Here is a 20879-nt window from a genome sequence, read left to right on the forward strand (position 1 = left end):
GGAGAAAGAAAAGGAAAAGAAAAAGAAAAAGGAAAAGAAAAAGAAAAAGGAAAAGAAAAAGAAAAAGGAAAAGAAAAAGGAAAAGAAAAGGAAAAGGGAAAGCAAAGCAAAGCAAAGCAAAGCAAAAGAAAAAGAAAAGAAAAGAAAAGAAAAGAAAAGAAAAGAAAAGAAAAGAAAAGAAAAGAAAAGAAAAGAAAAGAAAAGAAAAGAAAAGAAAAGAAAAGAAAAGAAAAGAAAAGAAAAGAAAAGAAAAGAAAAGAAAGGAAAGGAAAGGAAAGGAAAGAAAAGAAAAGAAAAGAAAAGAAAAGAAAAGAAAAGAAAAGAAAAGAAAAGAAAAGAAAAGAAAAGAAAAGAAAAGAAAAGAAAAGAAAAGAAAAGAAAAGAAAAGAAAAGAAAAGAAAAGAAAAGAAAAGAAAAGAAAAGAAAAGAAAAGAAAAGAAAAGAAAAGAAAAGAAAAGAAAAGAAAAGAAAAGAAAAGAAAAGAAAAAGAAAAGACACAATGGCCAAAATGACATTTTGGCATCAATAACATGGAATTATTTTATGAATATTTATTATAAATTAGTATTATACTGATACTTAGAAACTCAACCAATGATGAATTGGCATTGACGATACATTATACATTATACAGACTCAAAGCAGGCAACCATCCTGGCCCAGTAGGCAGCTCTTTTTTTCTTCTTCTTTTTTAAGACTTTGTGAATTTTTACAGAAAAGGACCTTCCTGGCAGAAATACATCAGCTTCAAATGACACAGCAATGATCCTAACAAAAGAAGTGGCTAGCCATGCTGCTGAGCAGTTTGTTTAAGCTTTCCTTCTGCATTCAAAGGAACCGTTCATATTAATCAAATGGGCTATGGATTAGCCCTTAGTTTTCAACATACAATTCGCTTAACAAAGGTGAATTCTTCTTCCTCTTCCCCCTTTATTATCATCACTGTCCCTACACGACCACTCCACAACTGTGGGTCTGCAAGTAGCTGGCAAAGGTGGTGTCCATCTGCGATCACAGGTCACCAGTGTCCATTGTAAAAGTTCAGTTCAGTGCAAAACACACAGGTGCACACGCACGCTCCTACTGATGGAGTCTGTTTGGCAAAAGAGTTTGCTTCACCAATTAAATAATCAGGGTTAGCAGAGAAGAAACTGTAAATTGTCTATCTCTTAATATCTTTATGAACAAATTATAAAAACTTCTGTGAGGGATGTAATAAGCAAAGCTGTTCGGGGCAGGGAGATGAACTAGATGAGACCCTAAACTCCGTATTTCTGTGGCTCTGCCATCACTGTGCTTGTGCTTGCGTGGGCATACGCCTTCGCTTCACACAGACCCAGGGGTAGGATGGCAGACTCCAGACAGAGGGAAGTTGAAATGACGTCATGCACGTCGGGGAGAAAGCAAACACCTGAGCATCTGGAAGAGTGTCGTATGCTCTTAGTCATTTTTCTACAAAATGTTTTCAATGTCTGAGGCTCACTAAAATAAGCCTTTAGGGAAAACTTTAAAAAAAAAATCAATAATTCATCTGGTCCACAATAGGGGCTGCACAGTATAAATATTTTTACTTATTTAATATGTACTGCAAGGTTTAATTTATGTGGTAGATGGTAATTGCATTTATATAAAGCAGAAAAATGTCTTAAGAAACTAAAAATTGACTTTGCAGAACATAAAAGCTTTCTGATGGTAGACACTCGAATACTATGTGTCAGTGTGGCTATGGGGAAAGTGGGAAATGTGGCTATGTGGCTAGTGGGAAATATGCAGACTAGGTGTGCTAATTTCTGAAGATATTTTTTCACTGGCTATTTGTAAGAAGCGGCTAATGACAATGTCTTTGGCCTTGGTGGTCTCCATATTCCTCTCCCGTGATATCTGCATGCTGATTTGATCTACGTTACTCATAATTAGCTCCGAGGCCAGGATCTGAGTGGGGGATGCCCTGTTTGCTGTGCTGTCCATGATGTACTGCTTATAGAGTTCCACCAGCTTCTGTTCGAGGTAGTCGTTCAGGGCTGAATCGGAGAGGGGCTGCTGGTGAGGCACTAAACTCGCCAGCCGCCAGCACGAGGAGTAGCCTTGGACCAGCTTGCGTCCGGTGTCACTGGGGGGGACCCTCACGGACTCCATGGGGGGAGGAATCTCTGAGGACTCCAAGAAGGGGCCTATGCCACTGTCGCAGGTAAAATCTGTCGTGACTGAGCTAATCGGCACCACATAATCCCCGGCTATATGCAAATCGTTGTAGTTTTTGCAGATGCTTTTGCAGGAAGATGGAACCAGGTAGGTGTCTTTTCTTGTCAACTCCTCACAGGCATGTGTAGTTGGAGATGGCTGCCCTGAGGGCGTGGGGTGCTGTGTGGGCTGTAGGAGATTATCCTTCTGCCTTCTGCTGTGCTTGCTTCCTCTAGAGCAGACTGAGGAAAAGTACTTGCCAGCAGATCTGCATCTCTGAAGGAGGCTTTTTTCTTGTGCTTCATCTGTGGAAGAATAATTAATGGACCTCATTTCATACACCACTTCCTCAGCTGAACTCTTGCTGTAGAGCACATGGTTCAAGTCTTCACAAAGGTAGGAGATTCTGTAAAGGTAACCTTCCGATAGCATCCTCCATCAAAGGAAAGAAAGCACCAGCAGACAGAAAAACGACAAGAAGAAACCATTAGTTTGTTACAAACTCATTGAGTGGTGGTTATCTTCACAAGTCTGTTACTAGCTGAGGAGACATCTTTCCAATTTGGACACGAACAAGAGCATCTCTGTCTTTCTAGAGGACTTGAGTCAATGAGTGAAGTGATCATCTAGTCTCCCCATCGTGCTGTTAACTCAATCACATCAAGGCATATTCTGTATAACATAACGTATGGCCTGCCCAATACATTCAACGACAAATGAGTTGGGAAGACAGCAACAAGAAGTGATTTATTGTGGCAATAGTTGCTGTAACAGCTTAGTCGTAAATACATATATTTTTGACCTTGTCTTCAGTAAGAAGCCAAGGGGTTTCCCACTTTTTGTCATATGCTTTGAAGCCTCTTTTGTTGTGTGTAGTTTGCCAGCTGCCTCTGAACTATGTTGATTTGAGATTCATATTGAGAGTGTCACCCTTTGTGTTCCAGCCTAATCAATGACTGTAGGTGTGGTTCCTTTTTCACTGGAAAATCTCAGATCATTAAATTAGCACTTTGCACTTGTGCATGCCAAGCAGGATGGAATTAATTGTCTCCAACTTTTAGACATGAAAATGTCAGTGGCAAAAGCAAAGGCATGATTCATCTGGCCTGTTTTAGACACCTAAATCAAAATGAGGTGAATTGTGCCCTAGATTTGCTTATCACTCTCCAGTTGCTATAAAATGATCCTAAACCGACTACCGTAGATTAAGAAATCTGCAGTGTACTTTTGAAGAGGCATGTTTCAGGAAATGCATAGGAAAGTGCACATTTCAGAAGTACTCCAGCTCCTTCAGTGTTGGATTAGTCATGAGTACCACCAGCTCTGAAATCAGTTTCCTTTGCGTTTCTACAAAGGCACAATCAGGTTCCGGCAGTCACTAACTCTCTCCACTCTCTGAGCAGGCAGCTCAGTCCCAAAAGCTGCGTAGCCACATTAGTAATGAAAGACAGGACTCGGCAGCAAGGACACACATGCATCTGCACATCAGTAAATGTTCTGCCCGAGCTTTAACAGCTCCACTACCACATAATTGTTCTTAAGTCCACCTCTGTGTCTTTTTTTAATAACAGATGTCAAGGAGATGATCAATGCGAAAGATGTCCTAAAGAAATTGTGTGATCCAGCAAAGGGAAAGTAAATCTTAAGCAAAAATAAGCTAAAATAAAAATTGTTTTTTTCTTTCTATAGTGCAAAATATCTTGTGTGATAGAAGAACAAATAACTTGTCATTGTTTTAATAGAAAGTACATTTCTTCACTTACTATTTAATCCAGTTTTATCATTTTAATCCTTTACAGATACTGTCTCTGCAGATATGAATGTATGTCTCAGTTACCTGACAGTTTGCCTGTCTATTTCAAAACACCCGCTGTGACGGAGCACCAGAGTGGGAACATCTTCCCAAAAACTGTGAATGGGGAGGTGGCATCTGTCTGGCACACACTGCACTATCCCATGCTGCTGTCGACTGCTCAACTTCACTTTTCCGAGAGTGAAAGGATTCTCACTTCTTAGTAAAGTATTTCATGTGTCACAGTTACTAGTGAAAAATGCTGCAGTAATAGTAAGTGTTGGCTAAATCCTGTCTAAGCATGGATATAGACTTTACATAGATGTTAGGAGGGAGACAGCGTGAGAAAAGACTTTCCTCAGAAGGGGAAAAAGCACTTTCACACTATGAGTAAGAAGGTTGGAGGGAAAATAAACTTCCTTCACAAAGAAATATTCATGGAAATTAAATGTGTCCAAACGCTTCGGTGACCCTGGATCCTCTCTGCTGCTGCCAGTTGTGTGAGATTTCCCACGGGCAGGTGACATTCAGTGAAAAGTGATCTATTCACACGAGAGGGGAAGAATCATGTCTTCTGGGGCTTGGCATTCCTTGTAGTGTGCTGCTGTTGTCTTGCTTTGGGTTTTAGCTGTGAATAAAGTGCCACCACTGATATCCTAGCCAAATGCTAGGGCTACTCAGGTTATCAGCTCACCCACCTCTCTCTTCTGCTTCTGCTCCCCCCTTTTGCAGTGCAAAGGCTGTTCCCTTCCCCCGGCCGTCCACGGCCCAGATGGCTTTATTGCAAAGTCACCATTTACTTCATCTAGCATGAATCTGGAATCATTATATGCTTATTCCTATGCTTATTTTTAACGTGGATTCTGAGAAATGAGTGGAAATACAACATGTGGCCTGTTCGCTTCTCAGCCAACGTACGCACAGCCCGTTGGGTTCAGGTAGCATGTGACACTGCTGTCTTTCCTACTACCCAGATGTACCCTGTTTCTGTCATAAGGTGATACATTAGGGAAATGAAACCATCAGTTTCATTTCTTTGCACTGCATTCTGTAATTCTTATTTTAAGAGTTTTAGAGCACACTGTCTGAGACAGGAGTGGAAACAAAAGAACTGGCAAATTCAGAAAGATTACGCTTCCATTGTGCTCAGGAGTTGTGCGTTTTGCTGATTGAGTTACAAGCTTACCCTCCAAAGCTGGCAAGGGCTGTCACACTAACCTGACTATTCCCAGCTCTGCAAGGAAATCTGATTGAAGCTTTAATTGGCAGTGTTGAGAGCCTGAATGCAAAAGAGAGGTACATTTATCTCTGGTCCTAGTACTTAATATAGTATATACCCATGTCACGTTGTTATTCCATCACTACCAATGGCTAGTCACACAATTGCATCACCTTTAATGCTTGCATTTTACATCTGATAAGGATGACAGTTTTCATTAATTCTACTTTCTCGTATCTCTTCTCTTAAACCCCCTTCCATGCCACAGACGCACATATACACCGGGATTCCAAGAGCACAGGGATTCTATCTAATGTCTTTCAATATTTTGGGTTTCATGCTCCTTAAATACAGATTTCACTTCCCTCTTCCTAAAAATAATGGCAAGACTTTTGTTGCACAAGGAAAAGCAGTCCCTTTTACAATTCTGATATGGTGCATTTTGCATGTCAGGTGAACAAAGACATTTTTCCTTGCATGCCTACTGTCCTGGCAATGGGAGCTGACTATATTCTAAACACGGATACCATTGGAGACAGAGGGAGCAGACTGTCTGGTCTTCACAGTCTTTTCTATCTGACGTAGTCTTTATTACTCTCAGATGATCTTAAAAACTTGTATGTCTTCGCTGGGGTCTTTGTTCAGTTCATCAGTGGAAATAAAGGCACTTGGAGAATCCAGTGGTATTGCCATTATTTTCTGAATGGCAGCAAATTTGCTGGATTATGATGCTTGGAGACGGTGCCAATGTTTGCATACAGACCTCAGATTAGAGCCTGGGAGCAGGCAAACAGAATGGGACTTCTTGGCTCAGGATACACAGAATGCTTAAGGAAAGCCTGAGAAATGTACACAAAGAGATATGATAAATTGTGTCCTATATAAAAACCTGAGCAAGATGAAAAGTTGCTAGGGAGAACAGAAAGAACGTGGTGCCAGCTGGGATCACAGCTCAGTGGGGAAAAGGACATTCTTTTGCATTGCCTGAAGAGGGGATGGAAACTCATAGAAGAGACAAGTTTGTTTTGAATATGTCTGGCTTTCAGGTTCCTGAGCAAGGCTCTGAACGGCACTAAAGCTGTGCTGCTGGTAGCTGGAGTTCACGTTGTATCACAGGGTATACCTTAAGTTCTAGCTGACTTACTACATAGGATCCCAGACAACAAAGGGATGTCTCAAGGGAACCAAGATCCTGCGGATCCATCTGTAGTATTTTTCTCCATTTTACAAGACACCTTTCCCAGCTGTGGAGATACAGGTAGATTCCTCCAGTGAGGTTTGGGATCTACCTCAGATTGCAGGACATGTACGTAGGAGGTCACCTGGAAAGCACGATAGGCTGGAGAGCGAGTCTGCCTATGCTGCAGGACCCGTACCTCACCTTCCACTGGGGCTGGTGTGAAACTGCTCCCGGGAAGCCTCAGCGCAGCCAGCATAGGGAAATCAGGAGACTGAAGAACGCAGTATAACGAGCTGTGCATAGGGGTGAGTAAAGCCTTTCCTTAATGCCTGAAATCCACAGATCTTTGGTATCTGAACCATATTTGACAAGGGCTATCTCCAGTGCCCAGGGCTGGCATGGGTAAAGGCTGTCCATGGTTTGGATGGGTGTATACTCCGCTGGATAAACAACTGACTGAATGGCCGAGCGCAGAGAGTGGTGGTGGATGGAGTTAGCAGCCGGTCACAAGTGGTGATCCCCAGGGCTCAGTTTTGGGTCCAGTCTCGTTTAACATCTTTATCAATGATCTGGATGAGGGGATTGAGTGCTCCCTCAGTAAATTTGCAGATGACACCAAGCTGGGCAGGAGTGTCGATCTGCTTGAGGATAGGAAGGCTCTGCAGAGGGATCTGGACAGGCTGGAGCGATGGGCCAAGGCCAACTGTATGAAGTTCAACAAGGCCAAATGCTGCATCCTGCACTTGGGTCACAACAACCCCATGCAATGCTACAGGCTTGGGGAGGAGTGGCTGGAAAGCTGCCTGGTAGAAAAGGACCTTGGGATGTTGTTTGACAGCCGGCTGAACATGAGCCAGCATTGTGCCCAGGTGGCCAAGAAGGCCAATGGCATCCTGGCTTGTGTCAGGAATAGTGTGGCCAGCAGGAGCAGGGAGGTGATCGTGCCCCTGTACTCGGCACTGGTGAGGCCGCACCTGGAGTACTGTGCTCAGTTTTGGGCCCTTCACTAAAAGAAGGACATTGAGGGGCTGGAGCATATCCAAAGGAGAGCAATGAAGCTGGTGAAGGGTCTAGAGAACAAGTCCTATGAGGAATGGCTGAGGAAGCTGGGGCTGTTTAGTCTGGAGAAGAGGAGGCTGAGGTAAGACCTTCTCACTCCCTATAGCTACCTGAAAGGAGGCTGTAGCAAGATGGGTGTTAGTCTCTTCTGCCAAGTAACAAGTGATAGGACAAGAGGCAATGGCCTCAAGTTGCATCAGGGAAGGTTTAGATTGGATATTAGGAAAAATTTCTTTATTGAACGAGTGGTCGAGCATTGGAACAGGCTGCCCAGGGAAGTGGTGGAGTCACCGTTCCTGGAGGTGTTCAAAAAAACGTGTCGATATGGCACTTCAGCACATGGTTCAGCAGGCATGGTGGTGTTGGGTTGACAGTTGGACTTGATGATTTTAGAGGTCTTTTCCAACCTTAATAATTCTATGACTCTATGATTCTGTAATGCTGATGACATGAAATTATGTGGTGAGGTGGACGTGTCAGAAGGGAGAGCCATCTTAGAGAGAGACCTGGAGAGGCTGGAAGAGTGGGCCAGCAATAACAGTATGAAGTGTAATGAAGACAAGTTCAAGGCCCTGCACCTGGGATGACATAACCAAAGAGCCCAGTGCAGGCTAAGATCTGTGTGGCGGGGGAGCAGCCTTGCTGAAAGGGACCTGGGTGCCCCAGTGGATGACAACAAGCTGAATGTGAATCAGCAGTGCACCACCGCAGCAACAAAGGCAAATTTGATCCTGGGCTGCATCCACAGGGGCATGACTAGCAGAGACATAGACGTGATCATCCCACTCTGCTCAGTGCCTGTCAGGCCACACTTGGAGTGTCCTGTTCTGGTCCTCACAACTCAATAATAAAGTGGACAGACTGCAGAGGGTCCAATGGAGGGCCATGAAGATGATCAAAGTGCTGGAGAACCTGCCCTATGAGGAAAGATTGAAGAATTAGGACTCTTCTACCTGAAGAAAAGAAGGCTGGGGTGGGAACATCATCACAGTATTCCAGTATTTAAAAAGCACCTACAAAGAGGACAGAGGCTTTCTCTTCACAGGGAGCCACATGGAGAAGACAAGGGGCAACAGGTACAAGTTGCATTGGGAGAGGTTTGATCTCAGTATAAGAAATGAACTTTTTATAGTGAGAACAATCAAAGACTGGAACAACCACTCCAGGGATGTGGTGGTGTCCCCATCACTGGAAGTTTTCAAAATACGATTGGACAGGGTGCTAGATAATCTCATCTAGGCTCCTTTTCCCACAAAAGGTTGGACCAGATGATCCCTTGAGGTCTGTTCCAACCTGGGCTGTTCTGTGATTCTATGATTCTATGATAACAGTGGCTGCTGTTTGAGGTAGAATTGGCCCACTTTGCCCATGGCAGAAGAGAAGAGGAATAGCAAAGAGATGCTTTTGCTACCCGCTGCATGTGTAACTTCCTCTCCCCACTGCTGCTCTGGAAGATCTGGGACCTGTGGGATGGCATAGTGAGACTCGTTCAGCAGCGGTGATGAGCCAATCCCTAACATTCTGTGATTCTATGATTCTGTGAAATCCCTCTTTGTCACCTCCCCACAGCTCTCTTTGCTCTGACCTTTTAAGGTCTTCCCACAGAAGATACAAGCCCTGCTCATCTTCTTTATACACATGCCAACAGTTCAAGAGATGCGGGAAAGCTGAGAGTACCTCTCACACAAGAGAATATGGTCTGTCTTGGGGGGAACAAATAGAGTAGCTTTGAGAGGATAATAATCCTGTATTTCAAGAGTATGAGGGAATATCCTTGAAGGACAGGCTGAAGGAAGCAAGCGAGGAGAGATTTCTTCCCCAAGAATACATTATATTTTATATGTCTATTGTACTGTTGAATGTTCTTGTTGTACAAGTGTCTACCCATTTTTAGTCATGCTAAATGGATGGTAGAGAGCTTCAGGAGCTGATGGTTTCTTTCATTTAGAAAAAAATACACTTACTGTATGTTTGAGTGCTGTTGAACCTTTAAGCGGAGTTTGGGGGGACAGGCTTCCATAAAAATACAATGAAAACTCCATGTGGGTAAATATACCTACTTGAGCTCTCAAGTACTCTCCCACTCCATTCTGCTTTATCAGTTCACGTTCCTTGAAAAATCATAAAAAGCAAGCCTGGTTCATCATTTTCCACACTTTTCTTAATCATCTATACCCATACAAAGTTGTTTTAGGACACCATTAATCGGTTTGAAAGCAGTTTACATCTCATATCCACAGCTGTAAGCAACAACACAAAATATGAGGCACAAAAGTATTGGGCTCCACATTCATAAGGATGTCTTGATTACATGATATATCTACACTACGTTTTTATGTATTTCTGGGGTGAAAATCACTGCGTGCTTCTGGATTTCTGCGTCTATTTTAATGAGTTGTTAGTTGCTGTCGTGACTGAACTATACGGACTGAAATATTTTGTATGTAAGCAGTTGGAGTAAAGGGAAAATAAATCCATGTGAACTCCTACAGAAGAGAATACACTTTCTAGAAGTAAAAAGAATAAAAGGTAAAGCAAGCATGACAGAAGAGGCTGAAGGGGTTTCCCAGAAGGAGTGATGGAAATGGTGCACTAACAAGGTTAGTCACATCTGCTGCAGAGCATAAAAACGAGGGGGGAGGGTGCATGTTGTGTGTATACACCCATGTCAAGCTGTGAATTTGCAGCGAATCAGGAAATTCACTGGGAATCGGGAAAACACAATGATAGAATTTCTTTGTTTATATTGTTTAACATCATTTTATCTTCAGAGAAGTCTCAGCTTTTTTTCTATGAATTTTTTTTCATAAGGTGTCCATGTTTATCTATTATTGTGCCTATTTTTATTTCTGATCTACAAATAGAGTACTCCACTTCTAAGACATTATATAGACAGTACACTAACATGCACAGAAAGATTAATAAAAACACCATAATTATGGTAAAAGCAACACAACGGATAAGACTCCCTTTAAAAGTATTCTGAAAAACTTTTTTTAGTATGGTTTTATGTCAGACTTTAGAAGTATCAGAGGAACTTTTTTTTTTTTGCATTTTGAAGTTGCATTGCAATCACGTTCAGCCACAATTGTGAAGATGGCACTTCTGAAATGTTCTCATCACTTCTTATGGCAGAAGAAACTGCATGTGGACAGTGGCTGAGACTCCATCAACATGCACATGCATCGAAAACAGAAAAAATACATCTTCATCTTACCAGCTACCAGCTGTGATCCCACACGAACAGAACCAAGCCACCTCAACAAGCAACATTTTCATTCCTGTCTATAATGCAGAGGAAATAACTAGTTCTTACCTCCAAAGATACGGCAGCTGACCAGGTACAGAAAATTTGTTGTCTTCTAACCAGTTTAAAGCTTCCCGTGAATCTGTCCTAGCCCAAAATGCAATGTTCTGTTTTTATTTCCTTTTTAAATACAATTCTAAGATTACATGAGTTTTGTTTCTAATCCTCCATAGCACAGAAGTATAGAAAGGAAGTCCCTTATGAGATGAGGGGTTTTTATAACTGACTGAGTGGCAACACACTGAACTTGCTTCCTCTTTTATGTGTAAATGAAACTTCATTGTGAAACTGCATACTGTTAAAATAGCTGATTGCAACACACTCAGTCCAGGCAGATGGACTTCTGTTTATTAATTCTTATACAAAAAAACCCACAAAAAACCTGATGAATTGAGCAGCTAGAATAATCTCAGAGAAACTGCCCATCTGTTGGTAACTTGCAGTGTACCCCAGACAGCCACCCGCTCGCTTCCCCCCTCCCCGCCCCATGGGATGAGGAGGAGAATGGGAAAAAAGTAAAAAGTTGTGGGTTGAGATAAAGACATTTTAATAGGAAGAAATAATAACAACAAACAACAACAATAATAATATGCGCAAAACAAGTGATGCACAATTCAATTGCTCACCACCTGACAAACGATACCCAGCCCGTCCCTGAGGTGTGATTGCTGCCCCCCAGTCAACTCCCCCAGCTTATATGGTGAGCGTGACATCAAATGGTATGGAATATCACTTTGCCCAGTTTGGGTCACCTGTGTCCCCTCCCCGTTTCCCATGCACCTGGCAGCCCAGGCCAGCGTGAGAAGCTGAAAAGTCCTTGACTGCCTAGCAACAACTAATAACATCAGTATGTGATCAACATTATTTTCATCCCAAATCTGAAACACAGCATTACATCAGCTACCAGAATGAAAATTAATGCTATCCCAGCCAAGACCAGGACAGAGGTGCACTCAGTACCTCAGTGCCTGCCATGCCCAGGCAGGCAGCTTGTCTTAGCAAGGGCAGTGTGTGAAAATACCTTGGGCAAGTGGGAGTTCACCCTCCAAGCTTGAGGTGTATGGACAACGAATATGGCTTTGAGACTGGCATTGGAGTACTCCCTAAAGGCCAGGGGACATTTACTGTTTGAAAGATGTAACTCGATTGTTTGAATTGATCTCAATAGGATGTACAAAATTTCCTCAAAAATACATCAACAGGCATCCATATATTGCAATAATAAGAGAAATTTATTTTCATTCTCAGTATACTTTAACTTCCTTATCAAGGACCCATTTTTTAACTTTTTCTTTCTCGGAAGCCTCCAACTCTACCAGCCAGAAACTATGTTGTAGTACAATGCTTCTATTAACACAATTTTGCTAAATATTTGCTGTGATATGGTATACGATCAGAACTAGCATCCAAAGTCTTCTTAGCCATGGGCATGTAAAAAGTACATATGTCAGTTTGGCCCTACCTACACACCCCTAGCTAATTCATACAACAGTTTAATCAAATAAAATTGTACCTAATCACATGTTATGCTAGGATTAACAGCATCTGAAAAGCACAAAAGCTGGTAGTTTAATGCAAATCTCAACAGATATCTTCACTGCAAAATGTGCTCTCTGTGGAAAAAAAGCTACTGTAGTTACAGACAACTCTTCCATGCTTAACATTAAAGTTAATATTTACATTATTGTATTTTTTTCTCTGATCTTTTACCAGTACTATGCAACAACCTCAGGCCTTGTCAGATTAATACTGGTCCAACACTTTTTTCGGTCTTTCCATTATCTGGTTGAAATAGGATTGAGGGGTGCAAGAAATAAATCAGTAGAAAGTTTTACCTCTTCTGTAAATCCAGAGAGCTCTATACACACAGGAGCTCAATATTTCTAGTTTGACTGCTGGGAAATAACTTTGGTAGTATAAAAAAAACACTTCTGTAAAGGTCCTCAGAGAGTTTTCAAAATATATTTTAAATTGTCTAAATCCATGTAGAAACAACAAGTTACAAATGGACAGTTTTTGAAAATAAAAAGTACTTCCACAGACAGAAAAGCACAGCTATCAAGAACCACTGAAAAATCAATTTACTTTCATACAGATACCTAAATATAGATTTAAGACTTACCTGCAACCATCTAGATTTGGAAAAAATAGGTGGCCTTTTTTTTCCCCAGTTATGCACATGTAATTTTTTTAGCACTCTAGAGGAAGTAAAACAGTGTCCATATTTCTGCAAAGTAGCTATCTATGGCTGTGAAAGGGAGATGTAGAACTGTCATTTCTTGTCATATAAATGGCACATTAGTATCCTGGCAGTCTAGGCTTTGGGGACACTCATTTTTTCTAGTGACCTTCTCCATGTTCACTGATGACCTTGGAAGGGTTATCCTCAGCTAAGAAGCATTGTCGTATATTAATTTTTAAGTTGTGGCTTGTCAACCGTTCTGAGTGTAGCGCTTGGAGGGCCAGATGCGGCGTGGAACGAGTTGGGAGACTGTACAACATAGTGGCACCTGACCACTTTCTCAAAGATCCCTGCATATGCTGTGTCTCTCACAGCCGGTGGAATAGGTGTGAGAGGAGAGGGAAAGCTTCAGCAGCCTAGGGAGTGAGTCAGTCAGTCCCTTCACCCGGAAAGGTAGCTCAGATTGTCTGAGGCCATGTCAACTTATTTTTGTCAGTGTACTCTGCTATGGCAAGTCCAATGCATCAAGAATGTGTCATCCCCACCCACAAAAAAGAAGAGAAAATCATTTCAAGTAAGATGCAAAGTTCCCTGTTTCCCTCTCTACCATGTTCCTTCTGCTCCCAGGGAGTTTCCCCTATGAAACCGCTTTAATCTATTTTACCTTTTTATTTCAGTTCAAGAGTTTATTTTCAAAAAAATCTGCCAGTTGTAGGCCCTCACTGTGCTTTGGTTTCCCTCTTCAAGCACGTGAAGCAGTTTCCTTGTGGATGAAACTCAGCAGGAGGACACACACCAGGACCACACTTGAAATTTGCCATGGGCAGGTTTCCTCATGGGCTTTCATGGGACCACAGGGGAGCTAGCCCAAAATAACCTCCCCAGAACACACTACCATGGAGGCAGGGTTTCAGCACCAGCTGTTTCGCTGTCCACATCTGCTATGAACATGATGCACTATTGGCTGATGTAAGCAGAACAGAAAAATGCTGTCAAGGGACTCATCTATGGGACAGTACTAGACAGTTTATCCTTCACCGAGTAACCCTTGCCTGCCGACGCTGTTCAGCTGGTGTGCCTCAACACGTTGTAACTGATAACGTGACACTGCCATAAACACAAGAGAAGGCTGAAACTCCTCTGTACAGCTACCGGATCCACCACAGAGGTTCAATACAAATAAATCTCTGCTCAGCCTGGGCCTGTTCTGTCAAACAGTGCAAAGTCAGCTGCCTGTCACTTGTAGGTGAAATGTTTGTATCCTAGAAATTATAAATTGGTAGCCTTTCAGAGGACCAGTATTCCATAGCTTTTTGTTGTGTACACAGTAAGATCTTTCAGGTTATCAAACAATTTTAGTTCTATCCCCATTCGGTAAGTCTATGCCATTAACTAGGAATTTTGAAATTCAAAAGGTTAAAGATAACACCTTAAGATTATCACCTAGTTTATAATAATTTTGTGTAATATGACAAAGGGGATAATTTGAATTCTTTTGGTCTTTGGAAGGAAAGAAGTTATGGGGAGGTGATAAGCACATTACCTAGTACTTCATCATAAAGAACAATCATGAATGATTTATACTCCTTACAGCAGCAAAAGCAGTTTTATTTCAAACAGCCCAGTATGTCACACTTGATTAGAGCCTGAAATTCAGTTTCCAATGCGTTAATTACACCCATATAATCAATTATTTGAGTAAAACATCAGTCTTTAAACAAGGAAGAAGCCTCCATTGTACACCATTTTTCTTTTCCTTTTTCTTAATTGCTGGTAATAGAAAATGGATCAATGTAATTTTCCAGGTAAAATGTGAGGATTTCTACCTTCCAAATGACTTCCAGGCGAGTCTGGTTTCGAGACGTCTCAGGTTGAAGGGAGTTTCCTGGACGAATTCCTCCAGCCCTCTACCTGTTGTGTGGAAGAAAGGTGGTTGCGGCACCGTTCTCCTCTTTGCCGTGCTCCGAAGCGCAGCTGTGGGCTCGCGTTCCTGAGGTGGGGGAAAAGGCGTGGATGCACAGAGAGCCTTGCAGCCCTGGAACAGGTGGGGGAGTTCTGGTGCCCGCCTGTGTTCGCTGTTCCCAGCTGCCCATGGCAGGAGGCTGCCCAAGAAGTCTGGCTGTGCTCGGGGCTCAGAGCCTCACCTCCCGGAACCCCAGTCAGTGAGCGTAGCGCCTTCTGTACAGCTCATTTGATCAAGTTAGTCACCCAGCATTTGATATTTCAAAATGAAATAGTCGTTTCATCATACAAATGACCACTAAATCTTTTAGTTACCTCAGAGTCAAGGGTCATGAATTTCCTGCTTGTTGTATTATAATACGCTTTTTGTACTTCAAGTGACAAAGTAGTAGAGAACTATTCACTGGCCTTACGTGCTCCTTCTAGTCAATAAAATAGACAATTTATTCTTGTGTTAAATTTCATTTCTATTTTGTGGCTCACACAAATATTTTAGTTATATCCAGTTATCTCTACAGGTTCAAACTATGTGCATATCAAGAAAAAAAAGCAAGGTCTTTGATATAAGAAAATTATAAGCAACACCATTGCACCCTCCAATAAAATCTCCAAGGCCAAAGGGAGTTTTCTGTGAGAAAAGATGGCAGTAGTGGACATGGCACATTGAAGGTGTTCCACACTATGTTCCCAGCTTTAGTCTTTTCTAGTAATGAGTAGCCAGTTAATGAAGTCTTTTCAGTTCATGTTCTGTTCTCCTCTTACTAATTTACATGAATCACCGTTCAGAAATCTCTCCCTTTCATCTCAACCTCTCCTCATTCATAATCCTTTATTTACCTTTCGCGGTCAAACTGTTCTGTCCATATTTTTTTAATGAAGGTCATAAATAACGCTGCACCAATGTATTCTGAATAAAGTACCTTACTGTACAAGTGATCCCATCGGTGGCAGAGTATATCGTGGTTTCCACACATAACCACACATGGGCACATAAGCACATAGGCACTGCAACTCTGGCTGCAGTGCATGAATCACAAGCGTCCTGTAAGGCATCAGAAGGCAGCGTGCTGGGCGGGCTGCCCTCCTTCCATTGTCAATGTCTGGCCAAACGCCGAAAACTTTCATTTTTTCCTCTTTTTTCTTTTTTTTTTTTTTAAACTAGTAGCATGATAACCTAGAAATGGAAGATTTTAAACAAACAAACAAAAAATCTAAATGCCACCTATTTTTTTACACCCCTCTAGACTCAAATAGTAATGAGCATAAAAGGTGGTCCACAATGTAGTTACATAGATGTATAGTTACTGAAATACTGATGTACACCGTAAATACTGTGCACAGCCTGCTCTCTGCTGCTGACTGAAACACCTCAGGGTATGATGCATTTCAGTCAGCAGCTAAGAGGAGCCTGAAGCTGCAGAACGCTGGGTAGAGCACAAACCACAACTACTCTTTAAGCAATGAAGCGTATTCTTCCATATCTCACCAACCAGCTAAGCTGAAGCTTTTATCAGCAGTTACAACCCTGCTTCTCTTTACACCTTCCAGATCTTTCTAGGGAGTCTTCTGGGGTCATTTTTTAAGATTTCCAGGATGCAAAGACATCAGTTCTGCTCCTTTCACAGTATTTGTGTTGTGGTAGACCTCATCTATTTCTCTAAAACTCCATTTTCAAAAAGGAAATACAGCAGTGACTTTTTTTTTCTGGATTTTCCCCCAAGATGGATCATTCTTTTCTAAGTATCTAAACTCTCAAAATATGTACACATATAATCTGCAGCGTTGCTGGTTTCTCCAGATTTCAGTTTTATTTAATGCTTTTCATACATTGAAAACTTCTTTAAATATTTGAAATTCATATAAAGCATTTCAGCAAACAATGTGAAAAAAATTCTTAATTTTTTTTTTTTTATTTGTAAACCTGAGCGTGCATAGCAGATAGGAATGGTCAAAATTACTATTTCAGGTGGCAAACAAATAAAGCAGCCATCCCAGACCCCTGCATTGCAAAGCTTCTCGTGCAGAACAAAAAAGTGCTGGAGCCCCTAAGTATGTCAGATCACTTCCTACCACAGGAATCCCGCAGGGATGTTATAACGCATTCTTTGCTTCACAGGTCTGAAATGATTACTCACATATGCTCACTTAATTAAGTAGCAGCTAATTACATCCTATGTTACAGACAGAAAGGCACATCACTGGAGTAGTGATAGGGCTGGGAGGAAATACTTTTGTTGCTTGGAAAACAGTTTGACCTTTTATTCAAGGAGTCTTTTGTACAGACACAGTGTCTAGTGAGGAGACTCCATCATCCCACAGCACCACCCTAGGCAGAGTGCAGCAGAGCCTGAGGCTGTTATACTAACGTAGCCAGAGCAGCGTGTAGCCTACCTTTCCCTCCTCCCCTTGGTTTTCTTCCCCTGAGAACATTTTTCTGCTTTTTTGCCTCTGGGTGAGCTCTGGATTCCCTTCTCAGCAAGTCCCCAGATTTAATAAGCTCTAAACCTCAGCAAATCCCAGCTGATAAGAGGAGGAGCTTCTTGTTTCACCTGTCTGTCTCCTGAGGACAAGAAGAACTATTCATCTCTGCAGGACTAGCTCAGTACAGTATCGGCAGTTTTCCTCCTGGCTTTCTGTCCAATTCTCACTGTGGCTAGACAGACTCTCCGGAATAAGACATGATTTTCTGTGTAATTCCAAAGGAGAAACTAGTTAATTATATTATGAAAGTTTCAAATGCTATTTGCAAAGGCAACACGGGTTGTCTGGAACCCTGCCTACCTGTATAAAATCCTGCCGTACGATACATACTCTAATTCCAATGCTTGCATTGAGTCTCTGTTAAAAATAAATTGTGCGTCACGCTGCACTTGTGTGCACTGTACTTCTTGGTACAGTGACAACTAGCCACTGGTGGTCAGGCTTTAAGATGTGAGGCAGAGAGCTTTTAACTGGAAAACAGGATTGTGCAATAGATGGGAGTTTTTCTTCTGTTCTAGTTTTTTTACTATACCTCAGTGTAGCATAATAAAACCAAAGGCAGTCACTCTACTAATAACGGATTTATTTTGATAGTGTATCAAAACACCACAAAAATTGTAGAAACCCAAGAGGTATTACAGAGGTCTGGTTACATCATGTATTGGCACATGTCTGTAATTTCTAGGTAGAGCCATCCAGTGGTAATTGGCTGAATTTCATGTGTCTTTTTCTAAAGTACTGGCTCTTATTTTGACTCTGATTTCCACATCCCTCACTTCTTATTCTTACATTTTTCCAGCAACCAAGAAAATACACTTTTTTCAGTTATCCCAGGCTCTCTGTCACTAACATTCAATTGAAAATTGTCTCTGAATTCAGGCACTGTCTTCAGAGGGTTTACAACAGAGATGACTGGGGAAATCTGGAAGCAGCAACAGAAAAAGCAGTTGATCCACTGAGCACTTTTAACAAGCTACTAACAGAAAATCCTCCTCCATTTTGGTCAATATGAACCAGATGCCAGAAAACCACTGCCTGTGGGCTTGTTTGAGTTGGGTATTCCTAGACAATCGTGCCATGAACAAACAAGAAAAGGAAAAGCAGCAAATGCTACAGGCTGGAATGACCATGCACAAATCGTTGGTTCCATCTGCTAATAAAGGAACGATGTTCATCACGGTTTGCTGCCGAAGCAATATCCAAGGTCACAAGACCTGGCAGAGGTGGTGAGAGGGAGGATTGGTATGATGGATAAGTTTCTGAAAAGCAGATTGAAAGCTAAGGTCACCGAGTTGATTTTTTGAAAGAGATGGCTGCTGGCAAGGGGCAGAAGAACATTAAATCAAGCAATTATACAGGCGTAGAGAACCAAGGAAGCTTTTCCAGATGGAGGCTGAAACTGAGACTTTGCAAGGAAAACCAATAGCAAAAGGTTATTTAATTTTACAAAAGAGAGGAAAACATTTAAGAAAAACAGATCCAGTGTGATTTCTGAAAACAACAAATATATTTACTTTAATTCAGTGAGTTAATGAAAAGTGTGTGTTTGATGTGGTGCTCGGAGGATTTAGTGAAGATAGATACACATATTCAGGAAGATTGGGACAGAAACAATACAAAGATTCAGGAATAAGGTAGAACATTTTAAACTAAAAAAAATAAAATTATGAGCCACCAATGTGTCCTTGTAGCAAAGAAGGGCAACATCATCTTGTGCTGCATTAGGGAGAGCATTGCCAGCAGACCGAAAGAGTTGGTCCTTGCCCTCTGCTCAGCCCTGGTCAGGTACACCTGGAGTGCTGAGTCCAGTACTGGGCTCCCCACTAAGAGACATGGACATACTGGAGCAATTCCTGTGCAGGGCCACAAAGGTGACTAAGGGACTGGAGCACCTGACAGAAGAGGAAGGGCTGAGAGAACTGGGACTGCTCAGCCTGGAGAAGAGAAGGCTCAGGGGGATTTATCCATGCACATAAATACCTGATGGGGGGAGTAAAGACAACAGAGCCAGACTCTTCTCAGCGGTGCCCAGTGACAAGACAAGAGTTGATAGCCACAAACTGACACACAGGAAATTTCATGTAAACATAGGACACTTTTTTACTGTGAAGGTGGTCCAATACAGGAACAGGTTGCTCAGAGATGTCTCCGTCCTTCAAGATGCTCAAAACCCAACTGAACACAGCTCTGAGAAACCTGCTCTCACTGACTCTGCTCTGAGCAGATGTTTGGACCAGACTATCTCCACAGGTGCCTTCCTGCCTCAGCTGGTCTGCAATTCTAAGTACGAAGGAGGTCGAAAATACAGTAGTTGGTACAAAAGACAACAAATATTTCTCTGCAAATGTTTTTCACCACTGCAATGTAAAATAGTGATGTGTGAAAGCACATCAATACAACACTACTCAAATATGTGGGACTGTATGCACAACGACACAAGAGACAAAAGTTGGATATGAAACTAGACAAACAGGTAACAGAATAACCACAAAGGAGAAAAATGGAGACTAAAGGTAAAGAAAGATTTTTGTGCTCAAAGCAACTTTTGATATCTGATAATTGAGACTAGATTACTAACACTGCCAACATCCTCTATGTTTCTGAATGAGATGTGTAAATATTTTATGACTAATTTTCTCAACTCATAAAATCACGTAACAGCAAGTTTACAACCATTTTCAGGAAAGCAAGACAATTTCATGGATTTGATTACACAAAAGGGAAACAAATTCAAGTGATTTTAGTAACCACTAAGCAAAACTGGAAACAAAGAGAAAACTAACCAAAGAAAGCAGCCACTGGCCAAGTAATCAAAATTCCATAGTAAAAGATATTACTGGAACAAGTTTAAATGCTGGCATCAGAAATCCCCAAAGAGCGGAGAGATTTCTGAAAATCAACAGGAGGTGGGAAACTTAAAGAGTTCAGGACAATGTGGATGGCATAGTTTTTTGTTTGTTTCTTTGTTTGTTTTTAAAAAGTAATTATGATAGCAGGAAGAGTAGAAATAGCACCTACTAAACTGAAAAGTTTAACTTCTAAGTCAGTATTAAGGAATGTTTATCTTTCCAAGCGTTCTCGAAATGTTAAAAATGTAGGCATGTGCTGTCAGGTACAGTTGGTTATTTCTGGATTTTTTTTTTCTTTAAATTGTTTGTATTTTATTTTGTGTTAATTAGTTGGCATCTTCAATGACTTGGTAAAGATTTTCATTAGGAAAGAACTAGATAAATCATCAGAAATTAGAGATGTTTAATATTTGCACCATTTCTAATTTTTTTTGTCTCCTATCACACCAAGCTGCACAAACATCATTACTTACCACACAGAAATTGTAATTTAAAAATTACAGTGACCCTACAGACATCTGTATCATTATCAAACTGAGGAGGCATTCATGCTAAGTCAGCCAACGCAAAATAATAGAAATTGTTTGTAAAATAATTACGCACACCCAGATGCCAGGATAAGATAAGGAACACTTGGCATCAGAGCATAATTCACATTCTGCTGTGG

General features: G+C 41.5%; 1 protein-coding gene across 1 annotated transcript; it reads right to left on the minus strand.

The window, feature by feature from the left end:
• Window positions 1–874: 874 nt before the first annotated feature.
• Window positions 875–10846, minus strand: TASL (TLR adaptor interacting with endolysosomal SLC15A4). Its single transcript, XM_009944711.2, has 2 exons — window positions 10748–10846; window positions 875–2614 (listed from the first exon to the last, which is right to left on the minus strand). The coding sequence occupies exon 2, from the start codon at window positions 2611–2613 to the stop codon at window positions 1756–1758; it is 858 nt and encodes a 285-aa protein (XP_009943013.2). The 5' UTR covers window position 2614; window positions 10748–10846; the 3' UTR covers window positions 875–1755.
• Between the last annotated feature and the right edge of the window lie 10033 nt (window positions 10847–20879).

The sequence above is a fragment of the Opisthocomus hoazin genome, chromosome 1, assembly GCF_030867145.1.
Source record: "Opisthocomus hoazin isolate bOpiHoa1 chromosome 1, bOpiHoa1.hap1, whole genome shotgun sequence".
NCBI lineage: Eukaryota > Metazoa > Chordata > Aves > Opisthocomiformes > Opisthocomidae > Opisthocomus > Opisthocomus hoazin.

Coding starts and splice junctions, on each gene's coding strand:
- TASL (XM_009944711.2), bottom strand. CDS start 2,613: ATGCTATCGGAAGGTTACCTTTACAGAATCTCCTACCTTTGTGAAGAC.